Source organism: Haliotis rubra, unplaced genomic scaffold (genome assembly GCF_003918875.1).
Source record: "Haliotis rubra isolate DU_JTF1 unplaced genomic scaffold, ASM391887v1 Scf8, whole genome shotgun sequence".
NCBI classification, from domain to species: Eukaryota; Metazoa; Mollusca; class Gastropoda; order Lepetellida; family Haliotidae; genus Haliotis; species Haliotis rubra.
The window spans coordinates 3,671,473-3,688,217 of NW_025767523.1; the positions used below are offsets into that span (position 1 = coordinate 3,671,473).

At 41.6% G+C, this 16,745-nt stretch overlaps 1 protein-coding gene across 1 annotated transcript in view; it reads left to right on the top strand.

Moving 5' to 3' along the window:
* The first annotated feature begins 12,667 nt into the window (after window positions 1-12,667).
* Window positions 12,668-16,745, top strand: part of LOC124261410 (voltage-dependent T-type calcium channel subunit alpha-1I-like) — a 179,832-nt gene continuing 175,754 nt past the window's right edge. Inside the window, 1 exon segment of the mRNA XM_046695727.1 lies at window positions 12,668-13,766. Coding sequence (XP_046551683.1) covers window positions 13,507-13,766 — 260 coding nt within the window. The 5' untranslated portion in view covers window positions 12,668-13,506.

Here is a 16,745-nt window from a genome sequence, read left to right on the forward strand (position 1 = left end):
ATGATGACGACGACGACGATGGTGAAGATGATAAATACAATACGGAGACACAAAGTCATTGTTCATTTCCATAATATTATGTATTGTCATGATGATATATGTATACAGAACCGCTGAAATGTATACGTTGAACAGTAGAACTGGTCTCCAATAGTAACGCTACAGTAAGCTATTCCACCAGCCGTGTCCGTTATGCTCAGGTACACTCGATGCTTCCCTGAATATTCTTTCAGTTCGGATTAATGAAGCAGACCTACTACACGGGCTGGTGACATCATGCATTGCTTATGCTCGTAAATATTTGATCGAGTCATGTTACTGGTTTTATCAGGTACGTTTACGGGTTGCAGAAATTCCTCGGGCGAAAATGATATGTACGCACAGAGAACGCGTCTGTTTACGTTTCCAAGGGTGGGTCTGAACGCGCGCGGTATTTACATTAATAAGCATTGAACTTTCTCGAGAACTGTTTAAGGTGGTGGGTTAGCCTGATGGTATGAATGTTCGCTGAGGTTCCGGGTTCGATTCACTGCAATGAGGGAATGTTACTAAAAACGGCGTAAAACGATACTCACTCAAAGTTGCACTCAATAGTCGACTTGGATCAGTATCAGCGACAACAGTGAATGATGAATTCTTGCTCTGTTTAATTCCAAGACTATGGACACGTTTCTATGGAAACGTTACTATGGAACTGGTAAGTAATATATAGCGAGAAGCAATGTACTCCGCTCGATACTTGTTTATCATGATCATCACATTATTACAGTAATAAAATTGTAAATAATACCCTAACCCAGCTAGTAGCAAACTCAGTGATAACGTATTGTCACTTGTTTGTAATATTTAAAAAAGGTTTTAGACTTTTTCTGACTCCCTGTGGACGCGCTAATATAGTGTGTTGCGTTCACTGTCATTGTTTATGCGTATAGGACGCAGGGAATCGCGTCCTTTAAATCCCTGAACACGCATAACACTAGACTTTCCTTCCATCCCAATCTGAAACCACAATATAAGTGAAATATAGGTAGGGCAGTGTCATACCGAACCACTTTTCAAAACTCGTCGGGACAGAAGGGTGATCTAGTGGTTAAAGTGTTCGCTCGTCATGCCGAGGACCCTGTTTCGATTCAGCACATGGGTACAATGCCAGAACCCCATTTCTGGTGTTCGCCTCAATTATAGTGCTCATTGCTGAAATACTGCTAAAACCAGCGTAAACCCTCCATTATATATAGTGCTCATTGCTGAAATACTGCTACAACCAGCGTAACCCCTCCATTATATATAGTGCTCATTGCTGAAATACTGCTAAAACCAGCGTAAAACCCTCCATTATATATAGTGCTCATTGCTGAAATACTGCTAAAACCAGCGTAAAACCCTCCATTATATATGATTGCTGAAATACTGCTAAAAACCAGCCGTAAAACCTCTCCATTATAACTCATTGCTGAAATACTGCTAAACCAGCGTAAAACCCTCCATTATATATAGTGCTCATTGCTGAAATACTGCTAAAACCAGCGTAAACCCTCCCATTATATATAGTGCTCATTGCTGAAATACTGCTAAAACCAGCGTAAAACCCTCCATTATACATAGTGCTCATTGCTGAAATACTGCTAAAACCAGCGTAAAACCCTCCGTTATATATAGTGCTCATTGCTGAAATACTGCTAAAACCAGCGTAAAACCCTCCATTATATATAGTGCTCATTGCTGAAATACTGCTAAAACCAGCGTAAAACCCTCCGTTATACATAGTGCTCATTGCTGAAATACGTGCCTCCGTTAAAACCAGCTCATTGTAAATACTGCTAAAACCAGCGTAAAACCCTCCATTATATATAGTGCTCATTGCTGAAATACTGCTAAAACCAGCGTAAAACCCTCCGTTATATATAGTGCTCATTGCTGAAATACTGCTAAAACCAGCGTAAAACCCTCCGTTATATATAGTGCTCATTGCTGAAATACTGCTAAAACCAGCGTAAAACCCTCCGTTATATAGTGCTCATTGCTGAAATACTGCTAAAACCAGAGTAAAACCCTCCGTTATATATAGTGCTCATTGCTGAAATACTGCTAAAACCAGCGTAAAACCCTCCGTTATATATATATTGCTGAAATACTGCTAAAACCAGTGCCCTCCGTCATTGCTGAAATACTGCTAAAACCAGCGTAAAACCCTCCGTTATATATAGTGCTCATTGCTGAAATACTGCTAAAACCAGCGTAAAATAGTGCCTCCTGTTATACATAGTGCTCATTGCTGAAATACTGCTAAAACCAGCGTAAAACCCTCCGTTATATATAGTGCTCATTGCTGAAATACTGCTAAAACCAGCGTGAAACCCTCCGTTATATATAGTGCCTCCATTATATATAGTGCTCATTGCTGAAATACTGCTAAAACCAGCGTAAAACCCTCCATTATATATAGTGCTCATTGCTGAAATACTGCTAAAACCAGCGTAAAACCCTCCATTATATATAGTGCTCATTGCTGAAATACTGCTAAAACCAGCGTGCTAAAACCAGCGTAAACCCTCCATTATAGATAGTGCTCATTGCTGAAATACTGCTAAAACCAGCGTAAAACCCTATTCACAGTCCCGTCTTTTGTTACATGTTAGAATCAAGACACACACGGCAAACCTGGAATGGCGATGGCCCAAAAGCTCTTCTACAACACATGTGTCTGCCTGCGTTTCAGTATCAGTGCTACAGTATTCACATGGCAATAAGCTACTAACATGTTAAACAAAGAATAAAAGATTAATGAAGCCATGCACTGTGTCTCTTGAAGTAATGCTTCTCTCGAGGCACTGTATTCCGATAGGCCCAACCTGAAATTAGCAAGAGAGCGGACGGGCGAAAATGAACTTTTAAAATTTGAATTAGTTGTTAATGGTCTTTAAATCAAGTTACGATTTGATAGATTTGCTTTGCTCCAGAAACAAGTTCATACAATCAATTACAATAATTGTGAATAAAGAAAAATAAAACAAACTTTTTTCACGTTTTGCAACGGTAAGTGTATATTTTTCTTCACATCAGGGCATACATTTCTACAACGACGGGGATAATAATTAGAAGGAAACCTGTTGGATAGCAGGATAAGTAACACAGAAAATATCGGGTCAGCATTAGAGAAACAAATCACTCCTCCTAAACAAGTGGAATCCTTTCATTCTGGAACCATGTTGATGACGTCACGCTAATGCCCCTGCTGTTGAACCAAGTATACGATAGCCATTTTGAACGAGCATTTTAACAGGCAAAGCTAATGCAGCTATAGATCATTAAGCGTAATCACAGAGAAATTATATATCAGCCATATAATAGTTTAAGTCGGAGAAATCTCTCGAATCCTATTCTGAAAAAGTATCAACACGCCCATTCGGTGCTCGTTGATTCTTCTTGAATCAATAGATTCTAATGATTCTCCATTACCAAAGACGTTCGAGCTGATTATAATCTTTGGCTAGTCACCACTATAGATTTTTAAGGATTAATTTAGTGGCTAAAGCCTCAATTTAGGTCTTCTCCTGCGCTAAGCCGGCGCATTCTGACTTAACCGAAACATTATTCAATATTGCATTTGTTATTTTGAAGTACCATCATGGATATTGCTGGGTGCGGCGTTAAACAACAAACCAACCAACCAACCAACCATTGTGGAATTCGGGGTGTATCATTGGTCCCCGTTTACAAAGCTACTTAATGGATCGGGTGGTCGAGGCTTTGTCGATCGTATGTCACCGTGACCCAAAATGCGTGGATCGCTGCTCGCATTATCAGTCACTAATTTGTATTTCCAGACTTGAATATTTTCACAGAGTCCGTCATGCAGCTCTGGTATTGATGAGTGGCGTCAAGCAGCAAACAGATCTTTGAAGCATTTTTTGTGATGCTCATGAAGCGCTTTGTTTCCTCCAAAGCACCATATTGATTCTGTTTGAAGAATTTAATGCTTCTCGTTAAATACATACGCTGCTTTCCTCGAACCTGGGCGATGTTTTTCTTGCAGCATTGTTTCCTTTTCTTTGAAGTTGAAACATGATACGGCTTCTTTCTTAGTTCTGAATGCGATTTCTCTCCTTGGAAGGGGAGGTGGAAGTGGCTTCGACGTTAAAGAGTTCCCTCGTCACGCCTACGGTCTGGGTTTGATTCCCTGGATGACTACAACACGTGACGCCCTGTATGGTGACCCATGTAGTAGTATTGCTGGAAGAGTACTGAACGCGGGCGCGGTGGGGTAGCCTAATGGTTAAAGCGTCCTCTCGTCACGCTGAAGACCCGGGTTCAATTCCCCACATGGGTACAATGTGTGAAGCCCATTTCTGGCGTCCCCCACCATGATATTGCTAGAATATTGCTGAAAGCGGCGTAAAACCATACTCATTCAATCACTGACCGCGGTGTAAAACGATGGGCAATCACTATAGTGATAACTAAAACAAAGGAATGCTCCTCTCGACTTTCATTCTTCATCTATGTATAGAGAAATTAGTAAAAACTAATAATTTCCTAAACACATATCTTGTATATATCTTTGGTATATTCAGGGACCCTTAAGGATCAGAGGTGTACTAACGGGATCGGTGTGTCCCAGTCGCGCACCAGGTTGATGAATGCCACGTATCCAAATACGTACATCGATGTTCACGTCCATCACTGGATTTTCTGGTCCAGGCTTGATCTTTTTTTTACGCGACCATCATATAGCTGGAATATTGCTGATTCAGTTAAACAACAAACATAGGCATGTTCAGAGACATGGATAATATGGATTTATAAATGCGATACAAAGCCAATTAATGCATATTTTCACACAAACAGTACTTCATACCTGAACAGGGCGGGGTAGCCTTGTGGTTAAATCGTTGGCTCGTCACACCAAACACCTGGGTTCGATTCCCCAGATGGGTACAATGTGTGAAGCCCATTTCTGGTGTTCCCAGCCGTGATGTTGCTGGAATATTGCTAAAAGCGGCGTAAAAGCACACTCACTCTCTCATACCTGAACATACACTATACGCTGGTCTAGCGACATGAAGACGTGGGTTAGCTACAAGCGTAGAGTAACGCTTGGTCTCTGAATATATATATAATTTGATAGTAACAAATAATCACATTTATATTGAAAAGAAGCCCCAGTGAGATTCAGAACCTGAGGAAATCTAGACTTGCCTCATTTAGCATTCCAGGGTGGGCTAGGCAGTAGGGAAAATGGGACAGTTTCTGGGACAGTGAGACAGACTTCTACAAGCGCCGCGTTGTTGATTCAATACATTATATAGTGAATGAGTGAGTGTGGTTTTACGCCGCTTTTAGCAATATTCCAGCAATATCACGGCGGGCGACACCAGAGAAATTGGCTTCACACATTGTACCCATGTGGGGAATCGAACCCACGTCTTCGGCGTGACGAGCGAACGCTTTAACCACTAGGCTACCCCACCGCCCCTTCAATACACAATAACTGAAACACTCTTATATAGTTGACCACGGTATCTTCCACGTGAGAGGGTCTATTAGGCTTTCATTACATAACACTATCATACCGCAAACCTGATCATGTCTTGGGACGTAAGTAAATGTAGCAGAGCGATGAAAACCTATAAGCAAATGGCGAGTCTCGTAGAGACAACCCATTACCCAGTACTCGGACCGGTCAATTTATTAATTGACCAATGGCGTGGTCATTTCATCAGCTGTCTTATTACATTTCTTGATATCACTGGACAGTAATGCCCAGGTGCAGCGGACAGAGAAGCTCTAAATGACTTGCATGTCAAAGTGTGAGTTAACCGCCTCGATGCGGGTTAAGAGCGAGGTTTGTCTGCCAATGAAACTAAATGATAAAATATTTAGGCTTTCTTCGCCAAGGGATCAATTTTGTATCGTCGGAGTGTGAAAGTTTCGGCTGTATGGACCACAAGCGTATTGCAATTTGTATCACGATTTGTAATTTGATTGGGATCGAAATACTGCTGGCCAATCTTTTGTAATGATACCAGCTTGGGGATCAGAATGTAAGTGCATTGGGGTTAGCCATGTGTTCGTATTTACTTTGTGTACTGAGTGATTTTCAATGTTGGTGTTTAAAATTTGATTTATTTCAAGACTGGCTAATCTCGTATCCCGTGTAGAGACTTTTCATTCAATTTAGCCCTGATCTGTGCACAGTTTTTGTTTCTTACTTTTTCCGTTCTCTCTATCCCAGGCTCCGGTGTCCCAACACAGGGTTTAGCCCTTACCTTTGTCTTACCCTCCATCGTCTTCCCTTCTCTCTTCTTGTCTTCAAGTTCAGACTTTTCATTCAATTTAGCATGATTTGTACATTTCTTCCTCCTTTCTTCCCTTCTCTCTGTCTTGGCACCACTGTCTTCAAGTATGTGAGGTGAGGTGAAATTGGGTTTTTCGTCGTGCTTGAGAATATTTCGCTCATATGACGACGTGCATGCGTGTATATGTGTAGGTGCGGCTGCTTGTACTAGCCCAGACTTAAGCTGGTTTTATAGTGCTAGCCCACTGATATACCATGCCGCAGTGAAGCATGAATACCCCACTCAGACACATTATACTGACTCCGAGTCGACCAGTCCTTGTTGTACCCATTTATGCCGAGCGCCAGGCAGGGACCAACAAGTACCCTATTTTAACGTCTTTTGGTATGACGCGGCCGGGGATCGAACCCGCGACCTTCCGCTCTCCGGGCGCTTCAAGTATGTAGCCCTGATCGATGAATTTGTTTCCTCCTTTCTTCTTCCATTGTTTTTCTCTATATTGTAACCAGTATCCAGTATCATCAGTAACCGCCCCAACACAGCTCTTATCCTTCTCTCTTGCTCTCTTTCTCAACTCATTCCTTTATCTCTGTTCCTGTTTCTCTCAAAATACACTGTTCTCTGCCTCCTCGTGTTTCCTTTCAACCGTTTCTTCTAGTTTAATATTTACTCATCCCTTCTTTCCATCATGTCTCGCTGCAAGTCCATCCATTCTGGGTATCATCTTGATAGTTCTTTTCCTTCAACGTTTTTCACTTCTCCCCTTCTACCTGTTCAAGTCCCCGTCATATTGGAGTTGACCTGAGATGTACACACAAAGCCATCATTTCCTCGGTGGAGAGGAAGTGAAAAAGACGACATTTTCATGAAATTGGGCACGTATATGAAGCAATTGGTTTCCAAGTGCTTTGGGCATTTAGATTTTCGAATTAGAGGGTTGTTTTCTTGGAAACAAGAACAAAAACGTCTTAGAACATTTTCGCTTCGTTTCCGGGATTCAACACATTTAACGATAAAGACATATTCATTAAACTGAGTCCCCATATCAACAAAAACGTCATCTGGTGTTTGTTGGCACAGGCGGTTTGAAATCACTGCTAATCTATGATGTTCTGATGTATTCGTGGGTTCAAAATCAAATACATCTGATAAAGAGACAATTTGTTTTCGAAGAATATTTCATCGATAGCTTCATGAACTTGGCTCACCCAATGAGTATGGTGTGGAGAAGATCCTTTTGCTACTTACAGAGTTTTCTTTCATGTATCTTTGGGGTTTCCATGGAAACAGAACAAATGACAACAACAGGTCAAAAATCGTTCAAGGTATCGATTCAACCGGTGCATGATGTTTGCGCACCAGGATCGCGATCGAGGGGACGTTTGCTTTGAAGAGTAGTGTATCTGGATGCTTCTTCTTTCCTCATGTTCCAACATTTAAAAACATGGCGAGAATATTAGAGCTGTTGCCATCTTGTTTACACGGCTTTATTACTTTCTCACTCTTTATGTTATCGGGATGGTCGGATAGCCAAGTGGTTAAAGCGTTTGCTCATCACGCAAAAGGCCCGGATTCGATTCCCAAAATGGTTATAAAGTGTTAAGCCCATTTGTCGTCCTCTGCTGTGGTGTTGCTAGAATACTGCTATAAAGGCGGCGAATACTGTATTCACTCACATTGTTCTTATTTCCATAGGGGCGATGGGATTGCCTCGTGGTTAAAGCGTTCGCTCGCCACGCCGTAGGCCCAGGTTCGATTCCCCAGTTTGGTACACTGTGTAAAGCCCATTTCTGGTGTCCTCCACCGTGCTATTACTGGAATATGGGTTAAAGCCATGTAAAACCATATATTGTAAAACCATATATTGTAAAACCATATATTGCTTACTTACTCTTTTTCTACACTATCTCGCTACCATTCATTTTTATCTGTTATTTAAAATGTCTCTGCTCCTATCGTTTTAATGTCTTTCCGAGTTTTTGGGGGCTTTGAACATTCCACGCATTCCTACAGACTGGCTCTGAATGTTTGCCACATTGATTACTTGGATCATCTCAATTTTGATGCATCATCTAGGTACCCATACCTTGTTAAATTTCAAGATTTTTCATATGACCCGTTGTGACAGACGGTACTTCGGTAATTACATGACTCTGCTGACTCAGCATTCCTGACGTCCATCTATAACAAATGTTATTCCAATCTCCAGACAACTCAAACAAATATGCAATTGGTGCCATTCGCAACCCACCCAATGAATGTAGACAAGACAACAGATGCGCCAATGAAATGGGGCGTTTCAAATGTTTTTTGGATGCTGAAGAATGTTCTTATCCACCTCCCCCAGATGTGGCAGCGTGTGTCTGCGTGTGGCTGCCGGTGTATGGTGTGTACATAGCTAGGGCGTTTGTTCGCTTCCCTCCCGAGTGTCAGTCATCACGGTGATACCGAACGATGTACAAAAATATGACGAGTAACAACAGTAGATTGTTCATTTCTTGCTATAAGCAAGAAATTCTGGTGATAGAATTACAGGAAGAATGTTCCTTCTCGATTTTTTTCTAAATACGTCTTATTAAAATTAGAAAGGCTGTTCTAAGTAAAGTGCAAAGAACCGCGTGAGACGCATGGGTGGTCCAGTTGTCCAAGAAGTCGACTTGTTGCTCTATGGCTGCTGCAGTGCTGATACGACGTAGAAGTTTAACTCACCCACTCACTCACTCTCACTCAAGGCACCGCCTCGTCGCTTCATGGCGGAAGCAATGCTGATACGATGTTGAAGTTTAACTCGCCCACTCACTCACTCTCGCTCAAGGCACCGCCTCGTCGCTTCATGGCGGAAGCAATGCTGATACGATGTTGAAGTTTAACTCGCCCACTCACTCACTCTCGCTCAAGGCACCGCCTCGTCGCTTCATGGCGGAAGCAATGCTGATACAATGTTGAAGTTTAACTCACCCACTCACCCAAGACACATCCTTGTTGCTACATGGCTGAAGCAGTGCCGTTACGACATTGAAGTTTAACTCACTCACTCATGATCACTTACTCACTCACTCAAAACACCGCCTCCTCGTTTCATGGCGGAAGCAATGCAGATCACGGCGATCACTTTCAATTCACTCACTCACCCAGGACGCCGTTTTTGGGTGTGCCGAGTTTCATCCCTTGGGCATGCTAGAACCTGTGACAGCGGGTTCGAACCTCGGTTTGCCCTTGTTATGTTTCGTGTTGAACGCCATAGCTGTCTTTGTGAGTTTCACTGAGTTTGTGAGGGTCTGAAACCTGCACCACTTCGATCTTTCCTCCGACATTAACTTGGCATGCCTCGATACAGCTGGATTCCTGTGCAAAGCGGCTTTGAACCCCACTCAGTATCACAAAGCTGTAAGAGCGTTAGGGTTTCAAGCCATTGTCAGACTTCAGCGGCACCATACTACATGCTGGTTTCTCCCAAGTGTTTTCCGACATGTAATACGTGGGTCTTCCCTTCCACGTTGTCCCGACACAGAACGTGAGGTAAGAGCGTTACAGACATAGACCTACTGGTTAGTCTGTCTCACAATCCCTGAACCACATTATTTACCCTAATGCCTAGCCCTCCCGGCAATGCTAAAGCACTACATGAAGCAAGTCTAGATTTCCTCATGTTCAGATTCAGGGCCTAGATTTTCGAAGCTCTCTTAGCGCTAAGATAGTCGTAAGTGCCATACATTAACATTAACTTACGACTATCTTAGCGCTAAGAGAGCTTCGAAAATCTTGGCCCTGGATCCTATTCAATTTAAATGGGTTTATTTGCTACTATCAAACTTTATACATGTATATATATTCAGAGACAAAGCGTTAGTCTACCGATAGTTAACGACTTGCCCAGTCGTTTAAAGCACCACTAACGGCTCTGCAAAGTTCTTCACCCAGTTTACCATTACTCGTTTCTACGTTTGTAAGCACCATACCCTGTCTACTCTACCAAATGGGTAGTCTCCTGTCCCATGCATCGATTCGGGCTTTCGCAGCGGAGTTTGATCGATCATGATTTGATCATGATGTTGATCACCGGATTGTCTGCTCCAGTCCAGTCATTTACAGACCGCCGCCATATAGCTGGAGTATTGCTGAGTGCGGCGTGCGTTAAGCAATAAACAAACAGCGGCTTTTAATCACCTCACTGACGTTATATATCTGAAATAGTTGCGTTAAAATCCAAATTAACTAATAGCGCTGACTAGGATGGTAATCGTCATACTAAACAGTTCTAAACAGAAGAGAGATCAATGTTCGAAACGTTCGATTACTGATACATTTTAGTAGGAAACATTGCAACAAAGCTGAGCTCATTTTCGGCAACAAAATTATTTTCTGTAAACTTACTGTTTATGTTTACAGTTATGTCTGTGTAAACCTTTAGGATGGGTGTACCGTACTTTAAACGGGTATTAAAAAGCATTACATGACCTCGGCATCAGTTATACGACCTGTGTATGTGACCTCTCTTTTCAGTTTGGCAGCACGGCTGACCTGTGCCAAGAACCTGTGTCCAGAACCTGTAGCCTGAGTTGTGTCAATTTCCTGCATGGAACCGCGGTATTCTGGTGAATTATAAGCCTTGGTGAGTAGAGAAGTTTATCCATGCTTAAAGGTGGACCATTTGATATCTGGGGATAAAAACAATGATCGTCCCAGAATGTGCTTCAGAAAAAGGATAACGCTTCAGACTGAAGAAAAACGATTGTCTGCCACAAAGAATAATTGTTTCAAAATTTAATTGGTTTTTATAGTTTTTCATGTAGAGTCCTGGTATCACTGAGAAAAAATATCTAGTTTTGTATATAAAAAATATCTTTACTTCGTATAAATCAAAAACACGTACAAACTCTCATTCTTTCAAATAAGAGTCCTTGAGACGTGAACTGCTAAGGCGGTGATTGGCTAGATGAAAGTAGTGACATCACTTCCGGAGAACGCCAAGTCACTGACCCAGCTCAAGGCATGTATCGTGAAGGAATGGAGATATACCACCCTGGATTATCGAAGATGTAAGCGTGCCTTGACCTGCTTCTATGCTGGCTTCCATCTATATTGTTCTCACATATAATGGGATTATGTTGCTAAATCTTATAGGCGGCATGAATCCCCATAAATCCTCACAATTATTTTCATATCCGATATGAGCTGACCTTTCATAATCTGTCTTGCAAGAGTGAGTGAGTGAGTATGGTTTAACGCCGTTTTTAGCTATATTCCAGCAATATCACGGCGGGGACACCACAAATGGGCTTCACACATTGTGCCCATGTGGGGAATCGAACCCGGGTCTTCGGCGTGACGAGCGAACGCTTTAACCACTAGGCTACCCCACCGCCCCTGTCTTGCAAGAAGTAACAGACAATGTAATCATGATGCATGTGCAGTTAATGGTTCTTCAGCAATTCAGACTCTGCCTAAATATATCATCATCACATATATTATCATTTAATTATTGGTTGGTTTGTTGTTTAACGCCGCAGTTATAAGGCGGCGGTCTGTAAATAATCGAGTCTGGACCAGAGAATCCAGTGAACAACAGCATGAGCATCGATTGGGATACGATGACATGTGTCAACCAAGTCAGCGAGCCTGACCACCCGATCCCGTTAGTCGCCTTTAACGACAAGCATAGGTTGCTAAAGACCAATTCTAACCCGGATCTTCACGGGTATATCATTTTAATGTAATATTGTGGTGGTAGTGGTGGTGGTGGTGATGGTGATGATGATGATTATTATTATTAAAACTAGAACAAAACATAAAGGTAAACACTTCATCCACTTACTACAGCTGAACATCGATTATCCGGACTGAGGTTTTCCATAACACACGTCTTCCCGGCACGTGGAATCACCAACAGGTGTTCAACGCAGACACTCACGTGTTTACTATAACAGGGAGTGTTTAGTCTTCGATATCAGATTAACGGATTTTAAGACGCAAATTAAAATTCCACTGCGATTTGTATATTTTGTAAATAAAATCCTTTTACACGGGAACTAATATTAATTTACATACACGTGGATCGCGATGGGGAAAATATTTGTTTGTTCACAGTGTTTCGTTACTACTTAACGATGACGTTTCGAAGATCTTGGTTCTCTCCATGCCAAAAACGCATATATCTGTGTTGAAATAACAGGTCAGGCAACCCGCATACAGGCAGTGGTTCTTGTGAACCAAGCACGTGCACCAACCAGCGTTTGTTACCGTTGTGTTCATTTGCACTTGGTATTAATCGCGTTGCATTCGCAGATCGATATGGTATAGGACAGCTTCTAATTATCATGTTTTCTTGTATTACAGGCTGATACTCGTCCAAGATTCCGGCAGAAACAGTAGCGGAAAAGCAACACATGACAATTAAAACGCCACAAAATCCATATGGGATATTTTCCCAACAGGAGCGAAAATCTGTTTGCACTTCAGCAACGGCAGCATAAGCATTCCACCTTCATATGTCCATCGACATGAGATGAGGGAGCCGGTGACAAGCTGTGCGTCGCCATGTGCAAACGAGATTTGCTTTTGATAAGGTCACATGACCACTACCACGGGATTCTGCGAGTAATGTAAATGAATGGTTAGAGGAGCGAAAATGGAAGTTGTGCCTCGCGAAATCCGTGATTTACAGCACGGGGGAAACTTCAACGCTTAACTAACTGGATAATTTTTCGTTGAAGATATGTTTTTTTTCGCAGGGCTATTGTCGCATGTGTATTCTCCGCCGAATGAGTTCTTCCCGAACAAACCGCACGCGTAGCGGTGGTATCGATTCGCAAGGCTCGAGTTTGTAGGAAATATTCCATTGACAAGCCGTCTCGCTGGGAAGTCAGCTGGCTGCTTACCGTAGACCTCCGCCGTAACTTTACTTCCAGGTAGTCTTCACGGAGCTGCTGCCGAGCCCATTGGTAAAGCCAGATGGTGTACGCCGCACCGCCAGGCAGTTCCTCCACGCTGAGGTACGTGATTTAGGCAGGTACGCCTAAAATGGATCTCAGAAGGCGTGTTCACCTATCATTCATCGCGGATCTTGGCACAGCCACTTCTGAGTTGTCTAATTCACAACTCTGTTGCCGTACCATTATGTGAGAGAGTACGAGATATACCAAATTGCTTTGTTTCACCTGTGCATGGGAATATTGGATAATATGTAAGGTTAGGCTGTGCGGCAAGTATGGCTGAAGAATCTAGTGGTCTCCGACGCCAGCTGAGCGTCAAGGAACGAAAGAAGGAAGAAAATGAGAGGGAGGAAGAAGAAGAAAGTGATGAGAAGAAAAGTAAAGATGTGGAGGCACAAAACAATTCCGATGGTGATGATCGGGAAGAGGAAGAGGAAGAGGAAATACCCTTTCCCGGATTTCCAGCGAAATCATTCTTAATTTTCAAGCAAACTAACAAGCTTCGCTTCGTCTGCCTGAAGACCATCACAAATCCATATCCTTTTATCTATAATATTGTTCGTCATTTTGGGATTATATTTCCAATTTCATTTCGCTCATACATGGATATTGTGCGTTCAATTTCGAGTTTCAGCTGAAGTGGTTCAACGGATGATTTCCTATCAGGTAATGTACGTTATATCATTGTTGGCCATTTTATAGTGAGCATTGATGACTAGGTATCATGATTATCGATTTAAACACCCATATGCGCAGAATGCGAGTGATGTTGAATGCGCCATGATTCATCGATATTGCACGATCCACCGTCTTAAGACACGTCTTGCATAAGAATGTCATGTTTCATCTTGTTTGGTGAAAAACGTCCTTACTGCGTTCTGTCATTATTCAACTAACATTCAAAGAGGGGTTGCTTAGCGTCATGTAACGGAGAATCTTTATCAGCTGTTTATCTGTTTGGGGAAAAAATGCACCAGTCGTGATGGAATAGATGTACATTTCAAACAGAATGATTAATGCTGGCTCACATATCATGGAAATGAATAGGCGGATAGTGTGTCGGGTGTTTTTTACTTCTTATGACGAGGTCGGACGTTGGTGTTTGTATTGTTTTTAGAATCAACATATGTATTGGATTTCTTTCGTCTTTTTCTGGATGACGGTTGTAAATAATTTACAGAAGGATTGATCAGTCTGTTTTCATCGTCCCTAAGCGTATGTAAACGTTTAGTAGTGTACATTGCTCTAGTGTAAACAGACACCTAGCTCTAAGACTGGTATACATGAACGCCAAGGTTTCAGATGATGAACTGAACATCCACATTAGATAACATGTTTTCTGAAATGGGAATTATATTTCCCACACTATGTTTTCAGCTGTGATGTATATTAATCATTAGTCTATTGTTTGTATTGATCACATTTGCCCCCTGAACCATGAACACAATCTAGTCATTGTTAGGTTGTTTTAATTATTAAAAGTGCCAATTCCCATCAGTTGGTTCAGTTGGGTAAACCATTCTGATAGTTGGTTTAGTGCCTAGGTTTTGAGAGAAATTATTGCCACATTTAATTGTAAATCTTGTTTTGAGCAGGTTAAATTGTTAACTGTAATCTGATCTCATCAATTTCAACCTGACTGTCAGAAGAGAAATGCATTTCACTGCAAGATGTAAACAATGACATCATGACCATGAGCAACAGCTGGTAGTTTCATCAGCTGTTAACAAAATTGAAACTGAAGTACAATTAAAATGCTAAGATGTTTATATCTATAAATTTAAAACATTAACTATTAAAGTTGACATTTGAATGTGGGTGTAAACAAACCAAGCAGATATATTTTGCAAGAAATTGTTGTTGAAGGTTGAAGAAGTTGTTGACAACAGCTCCTGCTGTACATGTTAAGAGTTCCCAGTGACCCTGGATGAGGTATTTGGTGATGAGTAGCCTGGGGTTTGGATTTCACTGATGTAGATTTCAGTCATGAAATGGATTACTTGATGTGGATTTCACGACTAATGAGTCCCTGCCAGGAACTTGTATTAAAATGCAATTATTTACATATATGATTGTTGTCGCGCTGTGAGAGCTCTTCTAAATGCTGTGTTTATTTGGCATTTGAGGGTTGTCGGCTTGTAGATTTCAGTCATGATGATGAGCATTGCTGAGGGAAGCATCTTCACAAGAAATGGGTATTGTTTAAAGCTCTGATAAAACGCACCTTCACAATCTGTGTAAAACACATATACAATAGCAACCTCATAAAAAATGCCTGCATTCTCTTTTCAACATGTGAAAGCTGTGGTGTACATTTCAACACAGATGTATCGGTGCTTAGAAAGATCCCTAGAAGATAATGGCATTGTTTTAACAACACATCTATGTATGTTTGGGTGGGATTAGCAATCGCTGTCCTTTTTGCTAATGAAAATAATCTGTTGAAAATATATCAAATCATCTTTAAAAGAGTTTATATATTGGGTGTGTACGTGTTTCATTTTTTTCCTTTGTAGCCTTTAGAGAGGGAAGGGTAAAGGTTCCGTTTTGTGTTCTTTTGGAGATTATGATTACAAGATAGTTGTGGTTGTAAGAAACTAAACTGTTGGCATTTTCCTGAAATGTTATCAGCAAGGAAGGTCTTGGTGTCCCTTCTGATACTGCGAGGCTCTATACAAGGGGTCCTGCTTTCCCAATTTGTTCTTTATCATCTCTGTACTAACATGAGAGATGAAAAGACGCATTCTGAAAACAAGCTTATCATTTTAACTGAAAGTTTGGAGAACTCAAAGTTAAGAATTTCAGCATATTACAAGTACATTGTAGGTCACATGGAAACAAAATTTATTTGGTTTGATATAGAAAATTTTGAATAAATTTGATGAATTTGGATGTGCATATTTTGGCATAGATATTAGAAATTGAATATCAACTATTGTGTGAGATTGAGTCTGATTAATATTAAATGAGCCTGTCAATCCCCCATTCCTGGAGCCCCTCAAAGGCCCAACACAGGCGCAGCACCCATCCCAATACTGCACAGTCCGACATAGTTGAGGTTCCTGGAAGTGCTAGCAGACCAGCTGGGAATAGTCCGGCACTGTAAGAATGGTGGAATTCCTGCACTGGGTGGGAGTAAGGTGGAAATGCATGGAAGTGGGATGGTGGGGACTTGTCAGGGGATGGGTGTGGTTCAGCTGCTGAGACAAGGGGATTGAGGGAGTTAGGATTGGTGGTACTTGGGGAGCAACACAGGGGACATTTCCTGACATGAAACAAAGTGTGTATCACTAGGACTGTAACAATGCATCAAACTATCGATGGATTGCAATTGTTGAGTCTCCAATAGCAATTAATCGCTGGTAGAAACGAAAAACTATCGATGCATCGATAGTATGTGTGACTATCGATCGTTTAGTAATTGACTTCCGTTGATAAGTGCTCAGGGCAAATTAGTTATTTCCAGATTTGTTCACTTTGATTTAGAGTTATCTGCCCCTGTTCCTTGTTAACT